Below are 27,897 nucleotides of genomic sequence, written 5' to 3' on the forward strand. Positions count from 1 at the left end.
GTTGGGCATTGAGTGCTTAACTGGGGCTCCAAGGCAGGGCAGGTCGGGGGGCTTCCATGCACTTCTGCCCCCAGGTACCACCCCCGCAGCGTCCCATTGGCCACAGGGGCGCTTGGGGTGGGGGCAGCACGCGGAGGCACAGCCCTGCTCCTGGGCTGCAGGGAGGGGCCAGCAGCCACTGGAGCGAGCAGGCAGCTGGGGCCCCTGAAGGGGAGCGCATGGGGGCAGCAGGTGGGGCCAAGGGAGAGACCCGGCCCCAAAACTGCTGGAGCCCCACAGACCATATTGGGGAGGCTTGCGGGCTGCAGATGGCCCGTGGGCCGGGAGTTTGAGACTCCTGATCTATTCCATTCCTATATGTTAGCGCAGAAATCTCTTGTCTACTAAACCCCTCAGTGCTGTAATATATGATTGATATTAATTAGGTTTTTGCAAAGTACTTGAACTGAACCAGAAATAAATATATTGCCATATATTAACATTTTATTGGTTGAGAAGAAGAATAGGATGAAGGCACCTATGTGAAATCCAAAGTACAAGCTTCAGATTGAATTAATGCCAGCAGTGCCTTGAGATTAATTTGGTTACTATGGGTACAGCATAAGAAATAGTATACCATAATGTAACTATGTTTACTGATTCATTTCTGGCATTAAAAACTAAAGCCACATTATATATATGCAACAACAGTCTTTTTTCTTTGGAAGAAGATGGCGGGTACATTTTAGTAATTAAAGTGAATGTTGCCCACTGCAAAGTGCCAGTGCTCTACTGGAAGAAAAGCTGTTATTCTCCTTCAGGATCTGGCCCACCACATGTAGCAGAGTGTGATATACCATATGAGAACTGAGAAAAAAATGTTATCATCCTAGGAAGTTTCCAGTCTTCTACAGCTTCTTGTTAAGCTTCTTTTGTAACATGATGACCTCAGTTTTATATGTCATTCAAGTGTATTGGTCAAATGTCACTTTCTAACATCATGTTTCTTCGTATCTCATCAGTATGTAAGAGATGGAACAAGTTTTGCATCTTAAGATGTTGAGAGCTGGGTAATAATAAAATAATGCAATGAAAGTACCATATATTCAGAAAGCAATTATTTTAAAGGGTTTCAGTTTTGACATGCTTAGATTAAGTATGAAGCTTTTGTTTCATACACTTGCTGTCAAGAATGTTGTTAAATACTGATACCACCTCCTAAGAGAACAACTTTTAAACTCCAAAATGCAAAGGATAAGCACTAAATATTTTGGTAGATATATTATGCCATAATGTCTACTGTGTTGTTCTTAATACAAAGCGCAGTAGGGCTTAATTAAAAAGTGATTGTACAATCTATCACAAACCTACATTAGGGATATGGATGCCAAGAAAATTAAGTTGTATAGGTGGTGATAATGAAATTGATTTTTTATTGAATAGTTTTTATTTCTATGGCTTTGTTTTCTGTTCTTGCCTCTTTGTCAACAGTTAAGACATTCTCCATCCAAACTCTTTGAAAGAACTAATTTGAGTCCGTTGCTTTGTTTGCATGTTTATGACTCATGTAAGTTATTTTGTTCATTTTTGATCTGTTAAAAATCTTGATAAACTTTTGACTCAGAGAATCAGTGCAGAAGAGTATGACAATAAACAAAGAAAAGCAAGGCCTTCAGATCTTGTTTTTGCTAGTTCCTCCAAAGGAATATGCAGGTAACTACCAGCACAAAGTTTATTTTGATTTCATGGGGTAAGCAAAATTCACAGAAAAACTAAAAGGCACCAGGTACAACCTGAGATATTACTTCTCTGACTTACCTCATGATAAGTAATGGTCTGGCATGAAAACGTGATAAACAGAGAGCAGTAATGAAGATGAAACTATACTTCTTATAGTGCAAGAGACAGTGAGGAATGTAAAATGAAAGTAAGAGTCTACAAAAGCTAGGCCAGATTTATCTCTGGTGTAACTCCATCAACTTAAATTCCATTGATTTTTCAATTCCATTGGCGCTCCAGTCATTGGAATTACACAAGGGATAAATTTGACCCTTTCTGCTAAAGCCAAGCACAGTTATTATATACAAAACAAAATGTAAGGAAATAGTCATTGTGTGTTCTGCCATGTAATAATTCCTCAGCAAATAGTAAGTCAATCAGGGTTGAATTTGCTATTTGAGAAGTCACATTATTAAATATTTAGGAATGGGTCTGAATCAAAGTAAACAATAAAACAATGATGATTTGAAAACATCCTTTCTTCTTTCCTCTCTCTTTTTTATACTTTAAAAAAGTTGGTGTTTCCAAAATACAGAGCTGCGCTTTCCTAAGCAGAACTCTGGGATTCGCCAGCACAGCTTTATTTTCATATCTTAGGTTTGCATGTTCAGTTTTGCGACAGTGTCCATTATGCTGTGAACTCAAACAGCACAACAAAGAGGAAATACTGCTTTAAATGATCTTGCTGCTCGTCCTGAGTCCACATATTGCAATGCACTGCACATCACAGCTAGCAACTCCTGTCGTGCTTTGGCGCAATATGCAACGTGGGATAATGTAATAGAGAAGACAAACACAGCACAAGGCACTGAAAGCCATAAGAAGCACAGAAAGCTTACGTTTCTGGTATGCAGCAGTACAGATATTTGAAAGGTTAGGTTCTGTCTATTTTTAGCATTGGGACTGATCTAAAAATGAGGGTGATGTAAAAATTACATGTCTCTCTCCTAGTTTGTCAGAGATTTTGAACAAAATGTGTAAAAGATACTGTTCTCTAAATCAGATGAGATTTTTTGAAGTAAAGCTGTGCCTTTTATTTAGAAGAGAACCTTTTATATCCATGATTAAAATATCTTTACTGTCTGTTTCACTGTCAGATGAGCATTTTTAGACTTTAGCAAAATTAAAGAAATATGACTTTCCCCCTTATTGTTTGGGAAGATTTATTCCCTTGTGTAAATGACTTTTTAAAAAAAATTGGTAAGGCATTTTCTTTGGTGCAGAATAAATCTGAAGATAAATTATCTGTACTGGTTAATATCCCCTATCATTAAAATGGCTAAATGAAAATCAAACATGTTGTTGTTTAGTGCCTGCATCCCTTTCATGGGAGACAAAATTGAACATGTATATTGGGCAGGAATTGCCAGCTATGCTACGATTTATAGCGCTGTCTGGGGCTCGGATTAACCTTTACCATGTGTTTCCCCCACCCTATCCTAAAACTGTCAGCACTCTATCCCTAAAGTTTATGTCTCTGGTCGGATTTGCACACTCCCATTCAGCTTTAAAAGAAAATCTGCAAACAATGTAATATTATCTTGAGCTGGAGCACAAACACTTTTCCATTTCTTTGTAAACAGGGTTGCACATGAGAATGAAACAGCTGGAGATATACATTGACAAAACCCCTGGGGGTGCTTCTTAGTCATTTCTCCATTGTATGCAGTTTTGGTTTAATAAATTGGTAATAATATTATGATTAAGTGCTCTCTGGTTTTGGTTTTCTTGCTTTTTTTTTTTACGTGCAGGATCTACTTGAAATTCATAAATTAAAATAAACTTCAAACTAAGCAGCTTCCTATTTTTGGTTTGTTCTTTTTTGGTGGGAGAGGAAGGGTAAATCTGTCAACATAAGTGAAAGAATGATGCTACAGCCATGTCAAGGTTTTGGTGCAGGCACTGTTTCTGCTCATGCATCTCTGTCCTGATCTGCTGTTCCAGGTGTGGAGTTTTATTAAGCAGAGAATACAAATATTGCTCAATTGTGTCAGCTTGCCTAGGAGCTTTGCAGTGAGGAAGATATTCACTAAGGACAAGCATGAGACCAGCAAATTCATTTTACTTGTTGCCTGACATAGATTTGAACTTTAAATGGGTCTCCCTTATGGCTCATAATTTTGGCATTGAAATGATGAAAGAGCAGGCATAGAGAAGAGCTTTCAGGATACGGCTGGTACATATTTAGTAAAGAAATCGCAGATATTAACCTTTTATGGACATAGTCAGTGTTATGTGCCTGAGGGAAGATGGCATTATAACAATACTAAACTTAGTAGGAACAAAGAAGTTCCCAGATGAGGTAGTAAAGAGCTAATGCAATATCAGTTATGGAACATTGCTACCTTCCCATTTCATTCAAGGAGAAAACTCTGAAATATAGGAGGTTGATCCACATCAAAATGAAATAGGGAAGAGTTTTTTGGAAACGTTTCTGCTCTGAATTCTCTTGTCGCCATCTCCAGTGATAGGGCCTGATCGAAAGCCAACTGAAGTCCCTTTAGTGGGTTTTGGATCAGGCCTATGGTAACAATTTTCAACACGGCCCTTCTAACTGCCTCTTTTCAACTTACTGCGCATCACTTTCCCCCTAAAATGTCTGGACACGTGGTTTGGATAAAGTAGAAACCAACCAAAAAAAAATTGACCTGAACTTGAATCATATCTTTTAAAGCATTGAAAATGTATGGTCAACTTTCCTCCCATTGTATTTCATTTCTCTACACTGTCCTGTGGCCCTAGTTTTAAGGTAGACATGCCAAAATAGTGAACCAAACCTCACTAGAGGTGAGTGAACCACAGAGGGATTGGAGTTTTCATTTGTTTGAGTAAAGACCCAAAAGTTGACATGCTCACCTGAAAGTTAATTAAATGATCAGAATGATTTGGGTCTTGTACATTTGGCCATTCGGATTAATTGTGCTGATCAAAGAACAAGGTTTGAAAGAATACTCCTTAGACTTTCAAATGCTATCAGTTGGACACCTGGAAACTTTTGAAGATTCATCCAGCACGTTTACATATTGCAAACTGTAATGCAAGGAGAGTTCTGGCTAAAAAATAACATTTGGGCTCAGTTATGGCTGGCAGGAACAACTCACTTGAAGCTGCTCCTCCAGGAGACATTGTTCCTAAGTGAGGATCTGTTGGCCCATGCAGAGAGTGGACTGCGCCTTGACCTGACTCCTCCTGGCTGATCTGTGCCCTTTTTGACATACCTTATGCCTGCAGGAGCATGAGGCAAGACCATTCTCTGCACTTATGGTCATTCAGAGACTAAGCTGGCGCCAGCTGCTGAATGGGATAAACTTCTTGTACCCTTTCCACACTCTTTCCTTCCCCAAACTTGCTTACTTGGAAGTCAGGCCCAACCTGGCCCTTTATATGGTGCAAAATCAGATTTTTTAATTCCCATCGTTTTTGTATGTTTTATTTTCCTTTGTGTTCATAAAAAACACATCTATGCCCCATATGACAACAGTTAGGACAAATGACTAACATTTATTTCCACCTTATACTTTGTTTTAATATAAAAAAATGCCACGAGCGAGGCCCAAGAAAAAAGGCTGACTCAGTTCCACAGAGCTCTGACTGAGGAAGTTTTTATTTGAACATGAGAGATGTGTTGGTAAGGCTGTCTGTCATCTCTAGTTTATTAAAAAAAAATTGCTAGGAGGCAAAGTCCACTGCCTTTCCCTCTGTTCCTTCACTCAAAGGTGCTTCATTCACGTTGACTTTACTACAGCTGTTTTGTGTAAAACAAGATTTGATTTTAGAGCATTTAAAGATTAGTGTTCTTTTCAGTACTGTACTGTGTATACTCCAATGAAACCATTTTCCCAGCCATTTTACAGAACCGACGAAGTTAGAAAGCTATGTGATGTTCCCCCCCATTAGATACTGTAATGCTTTGAAGTGAAGTGGGTAGGGAAGGATGTCATGCTTGCCCGTAGCAATGGGAACTGCCCAACATTTTGGTTTGTGCTTGGAGATCCCAACCCCATGAGCAAATGACCACACTGCAAAGCCTTCTCCAAAACTGAGTCGAATTGGCACCCCTATCAGCAGAATGGTCAAGGATTGAATGGCCACGGAGCCTGAGCTGTCCTTTGCAGTCCAGAGTTTAGGAACATCTTTGGAGTGTTATGAAGAAGCTTCCTCTGCTATCACCCATCCTGTAGATATACCAAAGACTCAATATCCATGGTTTTTAAACTCATCACTACCTTTGCATACAACATTTTTTTAAGGAAACAAAAATGACTGTATGCTTCCTATACAATACTCTTTCCCTATAAGTACTACCTGTAGAAGGCATCATTTCTCAAATGTTATGTCAGCTGTATATGAACATATGTCACATAGAATCAGTGAAAATGGCACCATGACCAGTTCAAATATGTGTCGTCTCAGGAGAGAAGAAAATGCATGCCCTATAATGGTTTATTAGAGAGGTTTAGCCAAGTCCTCGTAGACTAGTTCAAATGCACCCTGAGCACACCAGGGACTCTTTGATGTGCAATCATGCAAAACTTAAAATGATGCCCATTTTTTGGCTGAATGGGTGGATATGGGGCTCTTTAGGTGACATCTATGAAAACGGTGTTATGCTCCCCTTTAGAAATGTATAGAGTTAATTTGCATTAAGGTATGTCTACACTACCCGCTGGATCGTGACTGATCTGTCGGGGTAGTGACTGATCTATTGGGGATCAATGTAGCGCGTCGATTCTGGAACTTCACCAGGGTGAGAGGCAGAAACGGAATCAATGGGGGAGTGGTGGCTGTCAATCCCACGCCCCGAGGATGCGAAGTAAATCAATCTAAGTCGATCTAAGATACGTTGACTTCAGCTGCGCTATTCTCGTAGCTGAAGTTGCATATCTGATTGATCCCCTCCCCCCAGTGTAGATCAGGCTTTAGAGAGCAACCCATCTAAAATAGATTTAATATTGTTAATAGTCATATATGTTAGTATTTACAGTACCAAGCACCAATAGTGTACACAGCATTGTACAGATACAGAGGGAGTCAGAGTCCTTGCGCAAAAGAGTTTACTCTTAATATATCTTTAGAGTACTTTAGGTGAGACTGTTAGAACAGTCTTAGCTCCTAAAAAATTGCCCCAGGGTTACACCTAGTATGCTCTATATGATACCAGATACTGAGGTTACCCTACTAATGCTCTTCTCCGAACAAGTCAGAAAAAATATTGATCATTGTTAATGAAAAACAATGGAGGAAGTTTCTAGAAGTTACTATGAGAGCTTAAGGGAAATAAAGCTATGACTGATGCTAATAAGTGTACCCAGGAGAATCTGGATGGGATTTTCCAAAGCACTTAGGAGAGTGAGGAGCACAAGTATTATCCCCTAGGTGCATTTGGAAATCCCACCTCTAGAACTGTTGCCTGGCTGTTTCTTGTGTTGGAAGCGCAATTGCACACATGGAAAAGTGCAATAACAGTAAAGTGTTCAGCCTGCTGTATGGAATTGGTGCTTTTGCACAATTGGGGCCAAACTGAGTGGGAATGCAACTGAAGAGCTTGCAAGACACTTGCCCCTAGTGCCCACAGTCAGTTTCTGCAAGCTTCCTAGGGAATTAAGAAAAATGGATTTTTTTTTAAAGGGAGGGAATTAAAGAAAGAGAGAGAAAAATAACTTGGTGATTCCCATCCCATTGCTATAACAAAGAGGTACCAACAGCGATCTGTGGTCCCAGTCCTGTAGCAGACCCTTTGCAGAAGTTTCCTGTGCTGGTATAAAGCACCACTGACTATAATGGAGCTCTGCTCAGGTGTAAGAGTCTGCTCACGTGCAGCAAGTTGCGAAACTGGAGTCTGTCTTCCTTACTAGCAGGAAGTATCTGGTTTTTGTTTTGTTTTGTTTTGTTTTCCCTAAATCTGCTTTCAACCCCTTATAAAGGTTTCTATAGGAAACTGACTCCTGTAGGTGGTTCAGCCTCCCAAGACTGAAAAATTCTAAGCTCACAGGTGTGATATAAAAAAATGGGTACATTTCTTTAGAGATTGGTCTTTCTTTAAAACAGTGATACCAGAATGAAAGACATTGGTCATACTACTTTTAATGAGGCTGACAAACTAGGTTTTTTTGCTGTTTATAGCAAATATAGGTTCTCGAAAAACATATGTGTTTCAAAAGTTAGGTAAAACCTATTATAACAAGCATATTATTATACAGTCAATTTTTGGTGGTGACAAATCCCTTACTCTTGTCTTGTTTTAATAATATTCACTAATAAATAATTTTGTAATGTTTTTAAGGGGTGATTTCAGAAATGCCAAAGATAGTCTAACTTTCAATAGGACTTAGGCTCCTAAATCATTTAGGTACTTTTGAAAATCTTCCCCTAAACTTTCAGTCATAAAGGACCATGACTGTGAAACCCTTGCTCCCACTGATGAGCACTTAATCTGGTAACTGTTCATCTTCAGGGCAGTGGGGTTACTCACATCTGTAAGTATTTATCAATGTGAGTAAGGCTCAAAGTATCTATTTTTAGACCCTATCTTGGCCAAACTCCCATTGTCTTCAGTGGTGGAGGACTGAGGCCATTGTACCAATATTGGAGACAGACAAAAATCTAATAGGGCAAAAATGCAGCACACGGCTGGAGTGGTAAACAAATGCAAAGTGAAGAGGGGTAGAGAGAAGATTTCTAATAAAAAATTAATACAGTATGTATACTTTATATCGGACACCCATTTGTGCTAACTTAGCTTCTGAGCAATGTTCTTCTGTTCTTTATACATAGCACAGACTTATCTTACATAAAAAAAAATGTATGATTCCTGGGGAAGGTAGTGGAAATGAGTTTAAATTCCATGAAAACTGGTTTGTAAACTGTAATTTGCTGAGAATCTAACATTGTTTGTTTGTGATTTGTGTAACCTAGTGGTTTGCTCATCATTAGACTGCAACATCTCCTCTGATAAAGTAGCTAAATCTGTTGAGTATCAGGAACATAGAGTACGGGGGATGGGGAAGGGCGCATAAGTACATCCCTTGTTGATTAGTGGTATTGGTGAGAGAAAAGGGTATTAGAAGAAAGAGACCGAGTGAAGGATGTGTGCAGAAAAAGATTGCGGGACTAGAGATAGGATCCTAGAAGAAGAAAAAGCAGAATTTTGGAAGCACAGCAAAGCAGAGATGGCACGCTTGGGAAGCAGAGGAAGCAAAATGGCAGTCAACAGAGTGCTGACAAGAGGGGGGAAAAAAAACAGTGCCAAGGATGCCTGAGGTCTTTACCATAAGATCTTTCTGACTGAGGAGATTTTTTGTTTTACATGATGCTGCAGGGCAGTCTAATTAGTTTGAAAAGTCTACTTGTAATGAGTGTGTCCTCAGTAACTGCCTAGGAAACACATTTGTTCAGCTTTTAGCATTTATGAGGTATTAGGGGTGAAAGTCACTGAAACTGGCACAGGGAGGTGTGAGAATCCAGGTTCCTTCGGGGAGAGTAGCTTTAACTTCTACTGTCAGCATCCAGTAGAGGCTACGTCTTCATGTGTGAAGGCTGAACAATCATACGAACCCATCTTTTATTTTGGAGTAGCCTCCATAAGCTACCCACCTGTTGGAAGGCAGTTTGTGGCCATTGCCTGCTTCTTTTATAGATGTGGCTCTGCCATCGCTCTTTACTCTGCGTGAACAATAGGAGACTCTAATCCCATAGTTGAAAACCCTCTGTCTACACAATTGCTTATGATCACCTCAAAACTATTTTCCATCATGATATACTATTATAACTTTGTTTTGCATTACATATATGGTTGGTTACAAACCATGTTTAAGGTCATTGATAAAAGTACCTAATGGGCAAGTTCATGGTAAAATTTATAGACTGAGAACCCTTGTTTAAACCATGTGATCTGGAATTGTGTTGGAAAAATGGTTTTCAAGTACAGTTTGGTCAGAACATTCCTTGACATCCATTCTGGAAAATTGTTGCTGCAAGAATAGGTTAAGCCAAAGTGTGGATGGGCCATAAGTAAAGCTCTAGAGGCCCCTATACTGTTGTTAGTTGTTGCTGGTACTATCCACTACATGCTAGGAAAGTTCTCCCATCTCTAAAGCTTGTATGAAATCACCACAAAGGTTACAGTTTGTGTTTATCAGTTAATTTGCTAATTTGAAGCAAAAGCAGTGAAGTGGAGTTGTAGAAAATAGAAACAACACAAGCAGGTCGAAATATCCAAAACAGCAATATAAAATGTTCCAGTGTAAATACATTTCTATAAAAGATGTGAATGGAACTTAAAAAAAATGATGGATTCTGTACAGTCAATGAACACAATTATAAGTAGGTATTGAAGGAGAATATTCCACCAAGCATGGATCCACTGATAATAATTAATAAGCATCTACTCCACTTCAGTCAGTCGGGTGCCCAACATTATTTCACAGTTGACTGTTCTGAGGGTAGAGGTAATGACCTTTGCCCCAGATCTTAATAATTTACTGCAGTTTTATCATTAAATCAGCATATAATTGGGAAGGAAATTAGGTTTTTTTCATGGTGAGAGCCAAGTAATACCGTTAATTTAATCATTTGTAGGAAAAGGCTTTCTGTAGTCACAGGGTATTTTGTTGTGGTTTTTTTTAATTAAGTAAAGTAAAAACAATGTCATTTTTTGTCATACATGTTTGATGAAAATATGACAGTGTGATGTGATTTGCAACTTAAACACAAGCAGGGAAATCTGTACTTTTTTTCAAATCCAGCAACAATAAATTGTCAAATAAGTCAAGTGTTTTCCTGTGACTTGTTACAATTTTTGGAATGCATTTAGTATCTGAAAAATAATCTCTTGCAGCCTCTTTTTGTCTTTTCTCTCAGCAAAATCTCTGTAGCTTCATAATAACTACATTCATGTAGCATTTAGAATAATCAAGTTTGCAAATAACTTAACAGCGAAAACGAATATATCATAGCAAGGAGAATGACCAATGATGGTTTTGTGACTATAACTAGCAGGAGAGCATGACTCATATCTAGCACTTATATTTTGCAAACTAGACTTTTGAATCCAGCTAATTAAAAAGACAAAAGACACAACTCTTTTTTAGAATGAAAAGACAGGTGGAAATGGTTAAACGAGACCTTTTTTTTTTCTGTTGTGGGAAATGTTCTGCAGTTATGGTTGGTACCTTCAGTTTGTTATGTATTCAGTGTGTAGTGTCATCATAAACCAGTTGCACCTGCAGCAGCTCCCATTGTCTCAGAGAGAGAGCTGTAAAAGGCTTAAAGAAGAAACACTTCTGTTAATAGCATGTCGTGTTTTCACATGACAACAAGAGCATTCTTGTTTTTAAACGGAAAATGCACAACCCAGGTCAGTGAGGTTGGAATACAGTGTTTATACAAAAATTCACCCTGAGGCAGCACTGAGGAAATACTACTTATGTGAAAATGCAGACAGGAATCTAAGCAGTTATGGGCAGGACTACAATAGTTGTATTTAATAACACTGTTTTCCAGGATGCCTGCATGAGAAATGGATACGATTAGAGAAGAGCTGAAAAAAGAAATCTGTATTTCAGTGGGAGCGGGATCAGGCCCCTTGTTTGTAGCAGATGCTAAATAAGTAAAGTAATGTGTTTGCATTGATGTTTGCAGCCTCACTGTGAGGTACAATCTGTGTAGATACCTTTGCTTGTAAAAAAAAAAAAAAAAAAAAATAGCTCCAGTGGTTATTGATCAGAAGTTTCTAATATACCACAATTTAAAAAAAATACTCCACTAGGTATAAAATGACTAGTAAAAATTAATCATGCAGTAACTTTTTACACACCTCTCTAATAGCATTTCCAAATTAAACAGCACTAGTTAGCCAGCCCTAAGTAGCCCACTTAGAATCAAGGTATTCAAAAAACACGTTTTAACTCATATTAGAGTTACTTCACTTTTGTCTTTGTAATAAATACAGCTTTGTCTGTTGTTTGTTTTGGAAAAAAAGAAATTAAAAAAAGATTGTAGGGGATTTTAGTTATATGGCAACAGCACAATTTAGGGGGTGTGGCATTAAAATCTGATTTTAATCACAGTGTGGTGCTGAAGACTCAAAGGTCTGAGTGGTTTTTAAAAAGATTTACTTCACTTAAGCCTAGGTCTGCCTCTGACTAGTGACGTCACTAGTTTTAGCAGCAGCACAAGAAGGCTGGGTGAGTGACAGACCAGCCTACTTTTTAAATAGCTTTGTCATGTGACTGGGAACAGTAGTAAGACAGGTGCCTTCAGTTCACTCTCAGTAAGGGTCTAGTTGCCTGCATGAGTGTATGCTCTGTGTGAGACTGTGGATTGTAGTTTAAAAGCTATACTGCTGTCATTCAGGAGCTGGATGGCGTGGGACATGTGCAACCAGGACTCTGTATGGAGTGATATAGAGGTGAGCTTTGCATTATGAACAGTGTGAGAATTGTCTTGTGTGCCACCCTTCTGGAGGTAATTTTTTTTTTAAATGTAACAATTAGAAAAGTATACTAGATATTATATGTTGGAAAGAAGTCTTATGTGAACCCCAGTAACTTTACTAATTTAAGGTTACTCTATGATGCCTTGAGCAAATCAAAGCTTAGCTGCTGTCATCAGTATCTCCTGCATTTGGAAACTATTTTCATGTGCCTTTGGCTCGCTTTCCAGTCATATGCAATATTTATGCTCTAAGATATTGATATGAATCAGTGTCTGAAGTCTTTCCAGTGGCATTTAGTGGCCTGGTTGGAAAAATGCCATGTCTATTTATAATTAGATTGAGATTTTTTAGAAAAAGTTAAAATTAATCTGTGGTTTCATATTTTGATTTTTTTTGTTTTGTTTTTTGCTGTGCTCTGTTCAGGATTTTTCTCATTTATCACTTGCAGAATTGACACACACAGAGAAAGATGAATATGATGTTGTTGCTTTATTGTTTTAAATTCCTTTAAAACAGATTACTGGAAATAGATGTTACTTTACTTCTGATTATTGAACTGGATTATAGTATTGCAGTTAAAATGTTCCATAGGACAAGGTTCTCAGTTAATCCAAGTAGTCTAGCAAATAGTTAAATCCTACTGTACAGCAGAGACAACAGGATGAACCATGAGAATAGAGTTTATGCGGGACTGTGTGAGCTGCTGCTGCCGCCGCCGCTGCTTCTATAAAAATAGATGGCAATACATCAAATCCACAGCTTCTGCTGGCTACAGTTCATAAAGGAAAAAAGCAAGCAATTCCCTGGTAATCTCTGGAGTATAAAGTGAGGTTTGAGGATTTCTGCATATTTGCATTCAGCAAAATGGAGCATTATCTGAAAGTTCTGGCAACTTGTGAAGCAACGGAAACTTTCTTTGGACCCAGTTGAGAGGAATCCAAAAGACAGACAGACCTGCTCAAAGGAACTGGCCCCGATGACAAGTTTGGAATAAGTACTTAAAATGCTCCCCTTAGACATCTTTTAAATAAGATGCATATATGGTGCAGAGATACACATCTAAAGTGAAAATGTGCTGAGTTCTCTGTTTGTACAATTATATTTTTTCTATCTAGTATGGCATGCATCGGATACTTAACTCTTTTTGTCGTGTTTTCAATATTTGGAGCACATCACTGTATCCACTGATTTCTGTTTGCATATTGTAATTGCTCTTATCTTGTTTTGATTTCTTGGTAAAATGGAATAGATATGGATAATTCATATGTCCTGTAGCTATTATGAGTCAAGGCTGTAAGTGGATGACTTTCTGGCTCCAAAGTTCTAATTGTTTCTGAGTAGCTGGAGTATCCTGTGAGTTGTTGTCTGGTTTATAGAGTGGGTCTCAGCTGCTGTAGCTTCATTTTTCCATCCATATATTATTCCTAATGCTGCTAGGATTTGATTGAGGAACCAGCTTATATGGAAATATTGAAGATTTATTTTAATCATCAGAGCTCCTGCAGTAATTTCAAGCTAGTAACGGAATAGATCATTTATAGCAATCATTTTTTTTTTTCACAGAGAAAAAAGGGTTGATCTTAATATTAATTGTGTGGCAGATAGGATTAACTGTTGGTAGATTTTTACCAACTGGTTCTTGCATTTTACTTTGTATAGCAACACAGTGGTGGCTGCATGCTGCTTTGGCTCTGGGGATCCACCTTTATGATCTACAGTATTACAAGCAGCAGGTACTGTAGGCAGCGTTCATATTTTGAATTGTTAATGTTTGTTGTCAACTTAAAATGCATTATACCCTCTTGCACATAATGACAGGCTAGCGTGTTGCTTAATAAAGTCCTGCATCACTATAGCTGATCAGAGTCCCCAGTGTTTCACTGTTTAGTGAAGGTGATGTACAGTCAGGTTGCAAAGATTGATAGAGAGAATCTGCATGACACACATTCCATCAAGTCTGTCATTCTTTACTAGGTTCATCCCCTTGTTGTTTCAACAAACTTGTTAAAAATAAAAAGAAGATTATTTTTACATTAGTATAATTAATGTGGCATAAGTCCAGTCTTTTTTTTTTTTAATTTACCTTCAAAGGCACAAAGATGTCTAAAAGGTTAATGAAGAATTATATTTAATTATAATGATTCATTATCATCAGTGCAGTTAAGCTAATTTGTTGTTTGCTCCTTAACAAAGAGAAAAAGTCTGTTGAGGGTGAAATAATACACAATAATTAACCTTTTGTGTTTAGCGACTACTCTATCCTCCTAAATCTTATTATAAAAGTAAGGATATAGTTGTGAAATAACTGTCATACCTGTGAAAAGACAGTGAAATGTGTTATGGCAATGCAGGCACACCTGTTACAGATGTAAAGGCAAAGAGTAAATATCAACATGTCAGATGAGGACAGTTATAGGACTTGGAGTGTTAAACCTGGCATCATTCAAAAGCCAAATATAAATTAATAACAGGAACACTTGCTACTAATGTGTCTCAGATTATTTCTGAATACCATATTCAGAAACATTGATTTTATTATCATGTTAACATTGGCAAGAGCATGTGTACTTCATTTCAGCTGTTACATTTTTTAAGTGACACTGTCATCGTTATAGACAAATGAAAGCTGCAATGAACATTTTTATACAGCTGTTTATATTGCTTAAAATGCCCATTGCGGGACTTTCAACATGCATATTACTACGTCCCTAAGATGTTTAACTAGGTGATGCGCAGAGGGAAGCTATTTTTACAAACGAAAGTAGTAACAGATCAGCAGGATACTTCAGAAGTCTACAGCATCAGTTTTAAGCCAGTGACCTCCACAACATAAACCTGGGAATGATGCTGAGAATCTACCTTTTCAGTCAAAAACTAGATTATCCTTTAATGAGATCACAGATTTCATCTGTGCATCAAAAAAGGTCATCTCGGCATTATAAGATTGCTGCTGGAAGGTTATGTCAGTGCTAGAAAATGAGGAAGCTTTTTAATTTCTTTGCAGTTTTTCTGTGGCCGAAATAAAAAGAAGTAAATTTCATTGTACAAAATTTCACCTAAGCAAGGCCTTGGCCTTTTGAAGTTCCAAGCCCTCTTAAACAACAGGAAGAAAAGCAATTGCTATTTCAAAGGCTTCCCTTGCAATCCCTAGGTTCCTTTGCCCCTTGGCCTGTTGTATAATTGTCTTGTAGTGTCCTGGTAGGCTAGTGGAAGTTGCATGGTAAATTATAGCCTTTACCAGCTGGACTGAGTCTATTGACTCTGTTCCTGGTTCCCAGAGTGTTGCTCACCATTATGCTGCTGCATATCGCCCATGCAGTGCAGACTTGCAAAGATTCTCAGCTACAAAAATCTCAGTGAAATTTATTTTATTTAAATGTATTTTCAGCTCTCTTATATTACTGCAAAAGGCAACATTTTTAAGAGTAGCATAACTCTTATTGAGTTATCCACATCAGTGGGCATGGTAAAGTAATTGCCCTACAAACCTAGCTTTTCAGGTGGTGGTACTTCCGGGACTGACTTCATTTGAAGTTGAATCTCGGAGATCATTCAAATTGCCCAATCAGCTAACTGGAGTCCAAGAGTTTCTGAGGTCTGGATTTTCTGTTTGGTCCATCCTTAACATTAACACAAACTGATAAAGCTAGAGACAGTCAGTTAAAGGCAGTGGCGAAAACCCATTCTCAGCTGACTTTGTTATGGCTTTTAACCACTTAATCGCTGGATCTGCTAGCAGCTTCTGTACAGAAGAACCCTCCACCTTTCTTTCCAATGATGTATATGGGGCAGCAGTGAAAGGAGCTGCTGCATTGGTTATCACTGAAGGCATGGACTTCAATTGTATATTTCTTGGTTTCTGTTAATAATGAAAAATGATTCAGGTGGTATTTTTGAATTAAAGTTTCTGTGCTACAGTAGAAGCATAGTATGAAAGTGTGTATTTTTTTTTAGCTCAGTTGATACCTAAAATGACTGATCTTGACGTACTAAAGAAAATATTCTGGGTTTCTGTTAATGAAATTGATACTATACAGGTCTGTACTCTATTTCTAAGGTATGCAGAGGACGACATTCACACTAGTGAAGAAGGTCCACACACTGTAGTCCCCACCCGTTTCCCTTAATACTGGGCTTAAGTGTTGTATCTGCTTTCTGGTGAATTTCCCCAGCAATGACGGGAGGATGAGACAAGTGTAGCATTGTGCTGGATGGGTAGGCCAGAGGAATGCTCCCTCTTGGTGCTTCTGATATAGCTGCTGCTTACAGACCATAAGTCTCTTAGCTACAGCAGAGCACACACGTACAACCAGAACAGCCACAGGTTGGGAGACTCCATAAACTAACCATGAGTGCTCTAGCACTTGCCGGGTGCATGAGATACACTTCATGATTTGCTTACTATGAGGACAATAGTTTAGAACCGTGTTGTTAAAATCTGTGTAGTTCCTGAGGGTGCTGATAAGCCAGAGCCTTTGGTAGGTGGGTATATAAGTGCATGGCCTGTGTCAGGCAGGCACAGTGTCTCCAGGAGCTTTGGGAAGTGAACAAAGCAGCATCTACTGCTGTATCCTTCAGCAGGGTGCAGTACATGTGGCAGTCAACTAATTAAACCAAGGGATTAAACAAGGCCATCTAGAGCTGAAAGCATGAGCCTCTGCAGCTTGAGGTGCAGATCTAGCCTGTATAGCTGGCAGCTGTAACAGACTCACATCTTCTGTGGTTTGGGCATTGAGGAGGATGCATAAAACACACTTACCAGTTGGTTACCCAAGCACTTCCACCTGTGCTGATTCCTTTCTGCCAGCCAGGACAGAAAAGACAGGGCCATGTCTTAGCAGTCCTTGTTGAGATTTCTAATGCTGCAGGTTCTGGACTTTCCAAGGAGCATAAGAAAAAGGATAGTAGTGGCCACTTTGCTCACTTGCGCAGGCTAGTCACAATCTAACACTTGGTGTGTCTTTCTAAAAATGAGATTAACTCTAGTGACCTGCTCTGTGGAAGTGAGTGACTTAATCAAGGCTTAATTCTCATCCCATGCAGTTATGGTTAACACATTCCGGTGATTAACGAAAGTGTGTGTTTCTGTACTTCCCCCTGCAGTGTGCTGCTCTGGTTGGTGAAGACCAGCCTCTTTGCCCAGATCTCCCAGAACTTGACCTTTCTGAACTAGATGTGAATGACTTGGATGCAGACAGTTTTCTGGGTGGACTCAAGTGGTACAGCGACCAATCAGAAATCATTACCAATCAGTACAGCAATGAATCATCAAATATATTCGAGGTAAGGGAAGCTGATGCAAAAGTATATTTCCGATTGCTTCATGTTTTTACCAAGTGGAATGACAGTCTTCTAATAAAAAAAGAGCCAATAGATGCTGAAGTACAGCTATGACGTCTGTTATAGCCTCCCTCTGACACCCTTAACCTTCATGATCAAAATTAAACCTATAATCTGGAGAGAAGAAATGCTTGGAAAGAATTAAGTGGAATTCTGATTTCTGGAATGAAAGCGCTGAAGAGATAGCAGGTTACGGCTATGGCATAACACTGAGATATTGCAAAATAGTCTGTTGCAAAGAAAAACAAAAGTTGAAACCTGTTTGTCGTCTTCCACGTACATTTTGCAGAAACAAACACAGTGGAATACAGCATCTGTTGATGGCTCTTTAACATTTTATACATTACTAATTATTATTACACCTACAGGCCCCAAACAGGCCCCAATTGTGCTATGTGTTGTACATGTGCATATCAAAAGTCCTTCCATCCTAAGTATAAGATGAGGCCATAGGTGAATGCAACAAACAGACTGGAGGGAGCACAGCATCAGAGTCAGATTGTTCTGATTAGCATAATAAGCAGTGGTCATAGCATGCCAACTGACTAGCCACCGATGTGTGTTTTGTAGACATAATGGCAGAGGGCAGTCTTAAGGAGAGAACTGAAGGATTTCAGGAGCGATTTAAATGCCCTCTTTAAAATACTGCTCGGGGGGTCAAAGTGTATAAGGGATGGGCTATACTCTCTTTACCTCAACCACTAATTCTCCTTTCCTGTGTAAGACCTCAAGATTCTCCACTACTTAATTCTCAGACAGCCATCCGCCTCCTGAACCCTAATCTTCTTTCCTCCTAGATGGTAGTAAATGCAGTAGATAGTCCTCTGGCTGGGAAATTGGGCAATAGTGGATTTGATGAGCTGGCAGGAAGACCTTGGGCAACAATAAGCTATCACCCCTGCTTCATCTCTGCCTAGCAGATCACAAACATGTCCTCTCCAGGAAGTATTCCTGGTCCACTTACTTGGGGGAGTCCCCAGAATAAAGACTGTTAAATTTAATACCTAGCAAATACTAAATGTTTCAGCAAGGTAAAATGCATTTGGAGGTGAAGTACAGCCTTTATGAAATACTCTGAACCAAAATCAGCTATTACTTATGCTGGCATAACTCAACTGCAGCAAATTAAGTTACTCTGGTGACACTGATGTTACTGAGAGCAGAAACTGGCCCTCTGAGCCTGGTCTTTCTATCATTCACACTGGTGTAATTCAGGAGTAATTTAATTCAAGTCCATAGTATTATACTAGTATAAAACCAGTGTAAGTGGAGCAGAAGTCAGTTCTCTATCTCCAAGGGAGAAATTTTGAAACATTCCATATTCTGAAGTTTTGTGAAACTTCAAATTGTTGTGTCCTGTGCTTAAGTTTCAGTCATAGCAAGTAAGTGACACATGTTATAATCAAGTAATTGGGCTGCTCTGTTATAGTATTCTTATAGGGTTATTATGGAAAGGAGTTAATAATGTTTATAAGCAAGGTTAAAATAGTGTTATATCAGAGAAAATTATTGAGTTAGGACTTCTGCTTCCAAATAAATCACTAAAAACCAAATGTATGGACCTCTTTCACTGGCTGAAGTAAAATCAGCAAAGGTTTAAATTCAGTGTTGATAAATGCAAAGTAATGCACATTGGAACATGTAATCCCACCTATATATATAAAGAGATGGGGTCTAAATTAGCTGTTACCACTCAGGAAAGAGATCTTGGAGTCATTGTGGATAGTTCTCTGCAAACATCCACTCAATGTGCAGTGGCAGTATAAAAGGTGAACAGAATGTTAGGAATCATTAAGAAAGGGCTAGATAATCAGACAGTATATAAATCCATGGAATGCTCACATCTTGAATACTGCATGCAGATGTGGTCATCACCACTCAAAAAAGATATATTGGAATTGGAAAAGCTTTAGAAAAGGGCAACAAAAATTATTAGGGGTATGGAACGGCTGCCATATGCCATTGATAAGACTGGGACTTTTCAGCTTGGTAAAGAGATGACTAAGAGGGGATATGATAGAGGTCTATAAAATCATGATTGGAGTGGAGAAAGTAAATAAGGCTGTGTTATTCATTCCTCATAACACAAGAACTCAGGGCCACCAACTGAAATTAATAGGCAGCAAGTTTAAAAAAAAAGAGAAGTATTTTTTCACACAACACGCAGTCAATCTGTGGAACTGTTTGCCAGAGGATGTTGGGAAGGCCAGGACTATAACAGGGTTCAAAAAAGAACTAGATAAGTTCATGGAAGATAGGTTCATCAATGGCTATTAGCCAGGATGGATAGGGTTGGTGTCCCTATCCTCTGTTTGCCAGAATCTGGGAATGGGTGACAGGGAATGGATCACTTGATGATTACCTGTTCTGCTCATTCCCTCTGGGGCACCTGGCATTGGCCACTGTTGGAGGACAGGCTTCTGGGCTAGACGGACCTTTGGTCTGACCCAGTATGGCCATTCTTATGTTCTTATGATTTAGTCTTCTAAAAATTAAGGTCCTGATTCTGCAATATATTTAAGTGTGTGTGTAACTTTAATACTTTTAATTCCAATGGGAATTAATTAACTCCCAGTGAGACTGCTCATGCCTTAAAGTCAGGCATGTTCTTATCTATCTTGCTGAATCAATGCCCAAACTTATAAAGGACAGAATTGTCATTTATTGTGCATGCTGATTCCATTCCTGAAGATCAAAATGATATACAAACACAGGGATAAATATATGATGTTTAAACTGTCTTGGTTGGTGCACAGCGATATCGAGACATTGGTCCATCACGTGGCATTTAAAGTCAGTCATATTAAGGTGCATTTGGAGGTGCAGACAACCAGGGTGCAGTAGAAGGAGGTAGATGGAATACATATAGAGGAGTGCATTGTGAGGCAGCAACTAGCATGTCAGAAACCAAGATTTGGAGAAGGGTTTTTCCATCTTCCCAAGCAGACGAATTCTGCCATCATTTACACAAAGGACTTCAAGGACTTCACTGACTTGAATTACAGATTGCACTGAAGTCAATGAGGGCACACTTTGGCTCAGAGACTACTGACTCTGAGGGGTAGATTGTTGTCCAATAGTGCTTTGTATGTCATTTATTATATATAAACTGCTTTAGTTGGTGCACAACAACATGTACAGCCATTGGTCTGTCATGTGGCATTGGGGTTTAAAGTCACAGTCACATTAGTCTGCATATGTCATACCTGAGTGTAGACAGAGGTAGGAGGATTACATTTAAAGGGCAGCAATTACAAGAGAGTTGAAAAGTGCAGTGGACACACTTTCTGTGCTGGGCCCTAGCTGCTTCCAGTTCTCAAACATAGGCAGGGTCCTGACACATGCTGCTAGGCCCCCTTGGGCCGTGAGATATTGTTGGCAGCACTAACACACCTCTGACACATAGTCTTTAGGCCTGGCATGCCAAGTGCCAGAATTGTTCATGCATTCTTGCAAGTGTGCAGCGTAGGCTAAGACCTAGATTTTCAAAGATATTTAGGTATTGCTACATTTCAGCATTGCCATGTATTATGGATTTAGGAACATACGTCTCATTTTCAAAAGGGATGTAGGCACTTAGGAACCAAAATCCCATTGACAGTCTGTGCTATTTAGGCTCCTGAGTTCCTCAGTCAGTTTTGGAAATGAGACTTGGGTTCCTAAATCAATTAGACCTAGCAAGGCTGAGCACTCGAACAGCTAAATACCTTTAAAATTCTGGGCCTAAGAGTTCATCTGCAGTTTTATTGTTATCACACAACCATTCATGACTGGTCACGATATCTCCCATTGTGTATATAAGCCTGTGTTAAACTACATGCAACACAGGCTGTGGGGAAAGGGAGTCTCTATATAGCTTCTGGCAACCTGATTGTAGGTTACTAATATTCTGTATCTTGGTATCATGTTAATAATTTCCACTACTACCGTTTTTTGTCATCATTTAGTTCTAGGAAGGAGGGAAATAAAGGAGCTGTTTTCTTACAGGGTAGGCAGTAGTGATCAGGCAATCCAAGCTGAATAATAGAAAACTCGCCCTTCTTTCTGGGCCAGCTTTTTCCAAACTTTGACCCCTATCCCCATTCTCCATTATGCAGCTGTATATGTAGCACTATTTCTTGTCTCTGCGGCTCCTTAATGAGACAACTGGGGGTGCTCAAGAACAATAAAAGATGTGTCCTTTCTCTGGGGATTATCTTGGTGATCCTTTGAGACAAACTACTTGTGTTAGTGCAGAGAATGGAACCTCTACCTAGTCTCTTGTTTGTTAATTTCTGGATTTTTCTATATTGATTAGCTTTGGCATTTCATCTTTCTTTTTAAAGAAAATATAATTGTATCTTAATCATCCTGGGGCAATATGTTTTAGAAGCCTTAAAGCCTATATCTGAGAGCTGACTGCTATGAAAACATGAAATATATTCCAAATTTGTTCAAAACAGAATTGCAAACAAAAGATCGAAAGTACAAGCAGCACAATAATAATTGAAAACCTAACCTTAAGTGAACCACTCTCTCCTTTGAGTTACCAATGCATTGCTTATGGCATATGTCTAGGTGAGGGCCTATATTTGCAAAAGGGACTTATGAAATTTTGCGTGCCCAGCCCGAGGCACCTTTAATGAGGCTTGTGTTTCAGAGGTGAATACTCTGTACTTCTGCCTCAAGCTGAAAACTGAAGCATACTAATGGCATTTTCTTTCCAAAAATTAGTGAATTGCCTCTTTGAAAATTGCGTATTGTAGGAATTATTATTGTTGTTATTATTATTTATTTATTTATTTTATTTTATGACTGTGTTGTGTTAGTGGTTAGGGACCAGCTGAAAACGTGACCCACAGGTACTAGACAGTGTGCAAACAGAGTTTACCCTGAAGAGCTTACAGTTTAAATATGATGCATTTACAGGCTAAATCTAATAAGAGATTACAATCTAAATGCTAAGACTGAAAGCATTGCTACAGAATAGATATTTCTGATTCATCACTACAGTACTCCACTTGTATCCCAGTGCAACTGGTTTTACACTGGCATGAAACTGGGAGAACACAGTGATGAATTAAAGCCTTCCACTGATGTTGCATGTTCTTTATCAGTGTTGTACATTTGTTAATTTCTTTTTCTATTCATAGCCTGGCTACCTCTATTTTCTCCCTTGATTTTCATTGCCTGTGATTCTGGCCATTGGAGATGTATGTTAAGGGAGCTTTTACCCCTAAGGGCACTGTCTATTGACATAAGCTCGTGCAAGTAAATAGTTAACTGCTCGAGTGTGACTTGTTAGGTAGATAGCTTTCTTTATCATTCACTTTTGTGATTTGCTTTTGGAAAGGATCAGACCTTCAAAAATACATTTGTACAAAACTTATTCTGCTGCCCTTTTACAAAAAATAAACTGGTTTCAATTCTTATAATCATTGTTGTATGAAATGTGGAGACCTGTAGATCATTGAGTAATGTGAATTAGAAGGATTTTTTGTGTTCTTCCTCGGGAGATGAAAATTGTTACCTCTTGAGGTGTATTTCAAATATACCGTACTCTGCTATATAAGGTTAGTCATATATGAAATTATTTATGAAGAGTGGAATGCATTATACAGAGGATAGACATGCGCAAAGATAAGTATACACTGTCTGCACCATTCACAAATAGATCAGTGGAAGTCATCTAAAAAGAGAAAATACAGCTAGACAGCAGCCAATTCAAGTCTAATTTAGCAGCATAGTATCAAAAAGAATTTTCAAGTATGGTGTTCTGACAAAATATTTTTCACATTTAAACAGATTTAATAAGACCTGAGTTTCTTGGACTGCCCTGAATTTAATTGCTGTTTTTTGTGTTGTTTTTAAATGCAATTCTCTATTTTTAAAGAGCTGTTTGTTTCTTTTTAATTGTTCCGTGTAGTCCAAGTTACTTTCAGGACTGTGCTCTGTGTTATATATTTGGAAAGCTGAATAGGCTACAGTGTTTCACTGTGGGCTGCCAAAAATGCTGTATTACAGGCAGTGAGAATGAGGGAGTGTGAAAGAGATTCACAATGAATTCCATACTCTGTTGTTCTTGGCAAAGGAGAAATTTGTGAAGATAAATGACTACTTATCCATTTGGAATGGTTTGCATGAAGAAGATGATGGGGGGCTTTTAACACCATGAGGGTAATTTGCATCGGTTTAGGTTATATACTCTAATCTTTGGTGGTGCTGCCAGTCTTTGTTACTCCTGCAAGTTATTCATTCAAGGTTTGCAGCCAGATTGATTAATGAATTACCAGATCTTACGTAAAAATAACTTGGCCTGACTTTTAAACAACCACCAGTGTTTTCTTTGCCAGTCTTGTGACTGGTGTTAATGGGTTTCTAGGGACTGAACCTCTATAGATTTTCTGAACTGGCCTCTTCCAGAATTTTTTCCACTTTTTAATTTTCTCCAAAACTAGTAGCCCAAGGCAGGCAGTTCAAGGAGATATAATCCTGGGGAAAAAGACATAGTAGTCAAATCCTTGATGGCTGATGCCCTTCAGTGCCAATTCAGCATGATTTATCATAGCCATCTATTCAGCACAACAGAATCTAGAGGTGAGCTGCATGGTGTACCTCACACAATATGCATAACTAGAGCTCTGAACTTTGAAGGAAAGCCTCAGAGCTATTTGCAAAGTGCTGGTGCTTAGTGAATACTAAATTACATTTAGGAAATAGTCTACTGCTACCAGTTATACTTCATTTTTATTCTTGACACAGACACCTAAATCAGAGAACAGTAACATTTCAGAGATTATGGAAGCAGTTTGGGTATGTTCCAACACTATAATAGGATCAGAATTTTAAGGCCTTTTTTATTATTACCAATAGTCACTTAGTTTCTACTGCAGTGTACTTTGTAGGGAATTACAGCTTTTACTAAAAAGATTAAAATGCTATTATGCAAATGATTGCAGTATGTTATTATGTTTACAAATTAACATCTGTGGCTCAACACACAAATTAACTAACTATTCCATCTATATTATTAAGGATTTAATAAAGTAACTGTTGATAAAAACGGGGAGCTTGGAACAGTTGATAGGAACTGGTTGTGATTTCACATAGAACTTAAACATCGTGTTTAATGTTCTAGATAGTATAATGGCAGAATAAAGCTTATCAAAGTGCTTAAAAGAATTGAGATTGTGTGAACAGCATAGCAGTATGTCTCAGACCTTTGCAAACATAAACTAAGTAGCTCTGGGCAATAATGTATAGTGGGCAACATATCAGTAAATCTAAGGGTAACACAAAGACCATCTTATACAAATACGTACATTAGTGCACTAATATGTAGTTTATTAAAATTCTAATTACTGTACGTTAAATGTTTTATATATTATAAACATGTCTAGCATACTTAGCAACTTGTGTCCCTCTAAAATGCATCTTGTAATGAATTTTTGCTATGGCAAATGGGATATCTCTGCAGAGAGTATCACTGTATGACAAAGGAGGGGACGGTTGAGTTCAGACTGAGATGGCTTTACAAACAGCGCTGCAAATTGCTATTCCTAGCAGTTCATAAGAGCTCATAAAAGCAAGCAGATAAGAGCCACCAAGGTCCTAGAGAAATGAATGTACAGTATGTGGTTACAGGATAGATTTAGTAGAGAAACAGACAACATTGTAAGTTTAGTACGACAATAAACATAACAGGGAGACGATGCAGATTTGGGATAGGAACTTTATAATAATAATAAAAAATAACAATGCTATAATAAAAAAAATTTAAACTAGGAGAAAGACCCTCAGTTCCCATGGAACAGAAGAGAGGATATAGGGCAAAATAACAGGTAATGTAGCAATGTCAAATATGTTATGTAAATACGTTTACCTTTACAAATATCTTTGGCTTGAGTTGTGTAACATTAATAAGAGAGTTAAGAATGAGATTAATGGGTACCCTTGGCACTTTGAGTCTACTAAATAAGTGCGTTTCAGAAACAACATTACATCTGTATGGTAGGTGTGTGTAAGCTATAATCCACCACAAAGTTTGCTTGGGTTTAAACATTCTCAAGCAGTAAGTGCAATTTATTTTGTTCCAAACAGCTACTATGTTATTGGGAAGTGTTTATGCAAATTTTCTATATCTTTCTTTAGCAAGGTGCATTATTTCTTCATTCTCTTTCCCAACTGAACAAACTGTGCTGTTCTGTACTAGTCCAAATTTGTCTTTGTTGAAGTAAGCCCTTGTAAATTAGTTAAAACCTTCAGGCAAAAAGAACCCGCAAAATGAAAGAAAAACAACAATTCCTTTGAGAGCTTATTGTTTGATGGCTTAGTGGCCTTGTACCATTCCCAGGCATGTGATCACGAAAGGGCACACAATCAACCGAACAATCCTGTTATGCATACGTTCCATTGCACTGCCCAACATTTTACTTGGAGTGGCCAAGGTTTCATGAACTCACCGTATCTTTACTCAGCCTAAGCATGCCCCTTTTGCAATAGGGAAAAATAATGTTCACCCAGAACAGTGGTAAAATACTGGCAGACAAATGGCTTGGCCTGTGTTAAGAGGTTCTTAAGGACACAGTGTTCCACTGTGTTCCCACTGGTCACATATCTAAATACAAACTGGTGTCAGTTGCCATACAGACAAAAATGTATTAGCCTCCTTTCACATAGGTCATCGTAAATCCCTTTTGGTCACAGTCACACTGCACATCTGTTTTAGTGAGATGCAGCTTCTTAAGGTGGCTTTTGGACTTCATCAGCACACAAACTACCAAGCCATAAATTACCACTGCAGGAGTTATTTTGAATAAGCGTATACTGTTTCATATTTATAATGGTGAGACTTCATAATATTCACACTGAATATATAACACAGATCAGTTCAACAAGCATGAAATTGTATGTTGTCAACTTGTCACATAAATAGAGCCATATTCTGGCTTACGATAATGTTGAACTAAACATTTTTCCCTAGAATTGCAGAGAGGGTCACAAAAAGTGGAAAGGTAGCATTTCCTTTTGTAGGATACACAGTCATTGATGTTCAGAAATAAATATTACTCTGTGGCTTTTCTCTTTTTGTCCCCATTTTAAAAAAAAAAGTTTGATTTACTTAGACAAATGTTAATTGGCTAAACTGTTAATCTTTCCTCCCCAAATGGTTTGTATTTCTACTGTATCCTTTCATTATTATTATCGTTACTATTTTCCTACTGCACATTGATTCTAATTTCTACTAAATGCTACAACTTAACCCTGATATACTCTTTTCCTCCTGCCCCATCTCATGTAACATTAACTCAGGCTCATGCTATTAAAGGAGAATGAAAATCATAGCTAGGCTTAATGTAGGATATTTTGTTTTCCGCAGTACCACTAACCTATTATAACTGTGTCAGGTGGAAGGGTTTGCTGAGAGCAAAGTTGTATAGGAAGAGATATTTGGTGTTGACTTCATACAGTGAATCCCTTAATAAATAATTCATGCAAGCAACAGCTTTCCCTAACGACTCTAATAATTACACATTCAAAATCCTTGACTAAAACCTAAGCTGTATAGAATATGAAGGGGCTAATTTTTAAACGTTCTGACCACCTTCAACTCTAGTTGATGTCAGTGAGAGCTATGAGTGCTCATGGCCTGATTTTCAGCCTCTGGATTCCAGTTGTGCGTGTGCAGTTTTTGGGTGCATAAATGCACGTATGTATTTTCTGTGTACTAATGCCTGTGGTTTGTAAGTGACATATAACAATGTAACATGCGGGAGTTAGAATTTGCATGTACAGAACCCCACTGGGAACACTTATGTATGCATCAGTGAAAGACAGGTATAGGCCCCTCTGGAAATCAAGCCCTATAGAGTTTATAGGAAATGGCTTTGAATACATTTTGTCTGCTGAAACTCAGACAAGAGCAGCCTTATTTCATAATGCGGATATTAATTTGCAGTTTGTGATAGGGATGAGCCTGTGTGGCTGTTGGTTTGGGTTTTTGCCACACCTCAGTCATTATGTTTTGGTTTTTAAAGCCCAAAACCAAAAAGTCCCCCAGATTTTGGATTTTGTTTTGGATTAGCTTATCTGAATAGAGCTTTTGCTATGAGGAACCCACATGCTAACCTCACCTTCCTGGTATTACTCTTCTTATTGATTTATGAAAACACCATTGAGCGGTCTGAATGGTTTATCACATGAAGACTAGAAAGGGCCAAATTTACCACCCTTATGTTATGGAATTTGATGTGCAGGGCTGAATCCCTGACAGACCTAGATCTGTGTGCTGAAAGGGGACACAGAGAACTTCCCACACCTGTTGACTTTTGTCTGCAGTAACAGCTGCTTCTTGAGGGTTCTCTGCAGACATTCATCATGTCCTT

The 27,897-nt window shown here is 38.5% G+C and overlaps 1 protein-coding gene across 2 annotated transcripts in view; it reads left to right on the plus strand.

Annotated features, from left to right (window-relative positions):
• Window positions 1–27,897, plus strand: part of PPARGC1A (PPARG coactivator 1 alpha) — a 505,574-nt gene that overhangs the window by 415,928 nt on the left and 61,749 nt on the right. The window contains exons 1-2 of one of the 2 annotated variants that reach the window (XM_032795541.2): window positions 12,037–12,166; window positions 17,297–17,476. In XM_032795541.2, the coding sequence (XP_032651432.1) occupies window positions 12,119–12,166; window positions 17,297–17,476 (228 nt within the window). In that variant the 5' untranslated portion in view covers window positions 12,037–12,118. Of the gene's footprint in view, window positions 1–12,036; window positions 12,167–17,296; window positions 17,477–27,897 lie in introns of those variants that run through there. The other variant, XM_032795540.2, reaches the window with a different exon arrangement.

The sequence above is a fragment of the Chelonoidis abingdonii genome, chromosome 5, assembly GCF_003597395.2.
Source record: "Chelonoidis abingdonii isolate Lonesome George chromosome 5, CheloAbing_2.0, whole genome shotgun sequence".
In the NCBI taxonomy this organism is placed as follows: domain Eukaryota; kingdom Metazoa; phylum Chordata; order Testudines; family Testudinidae; genus Chelonoidis; species Chelonoidis abingdonii.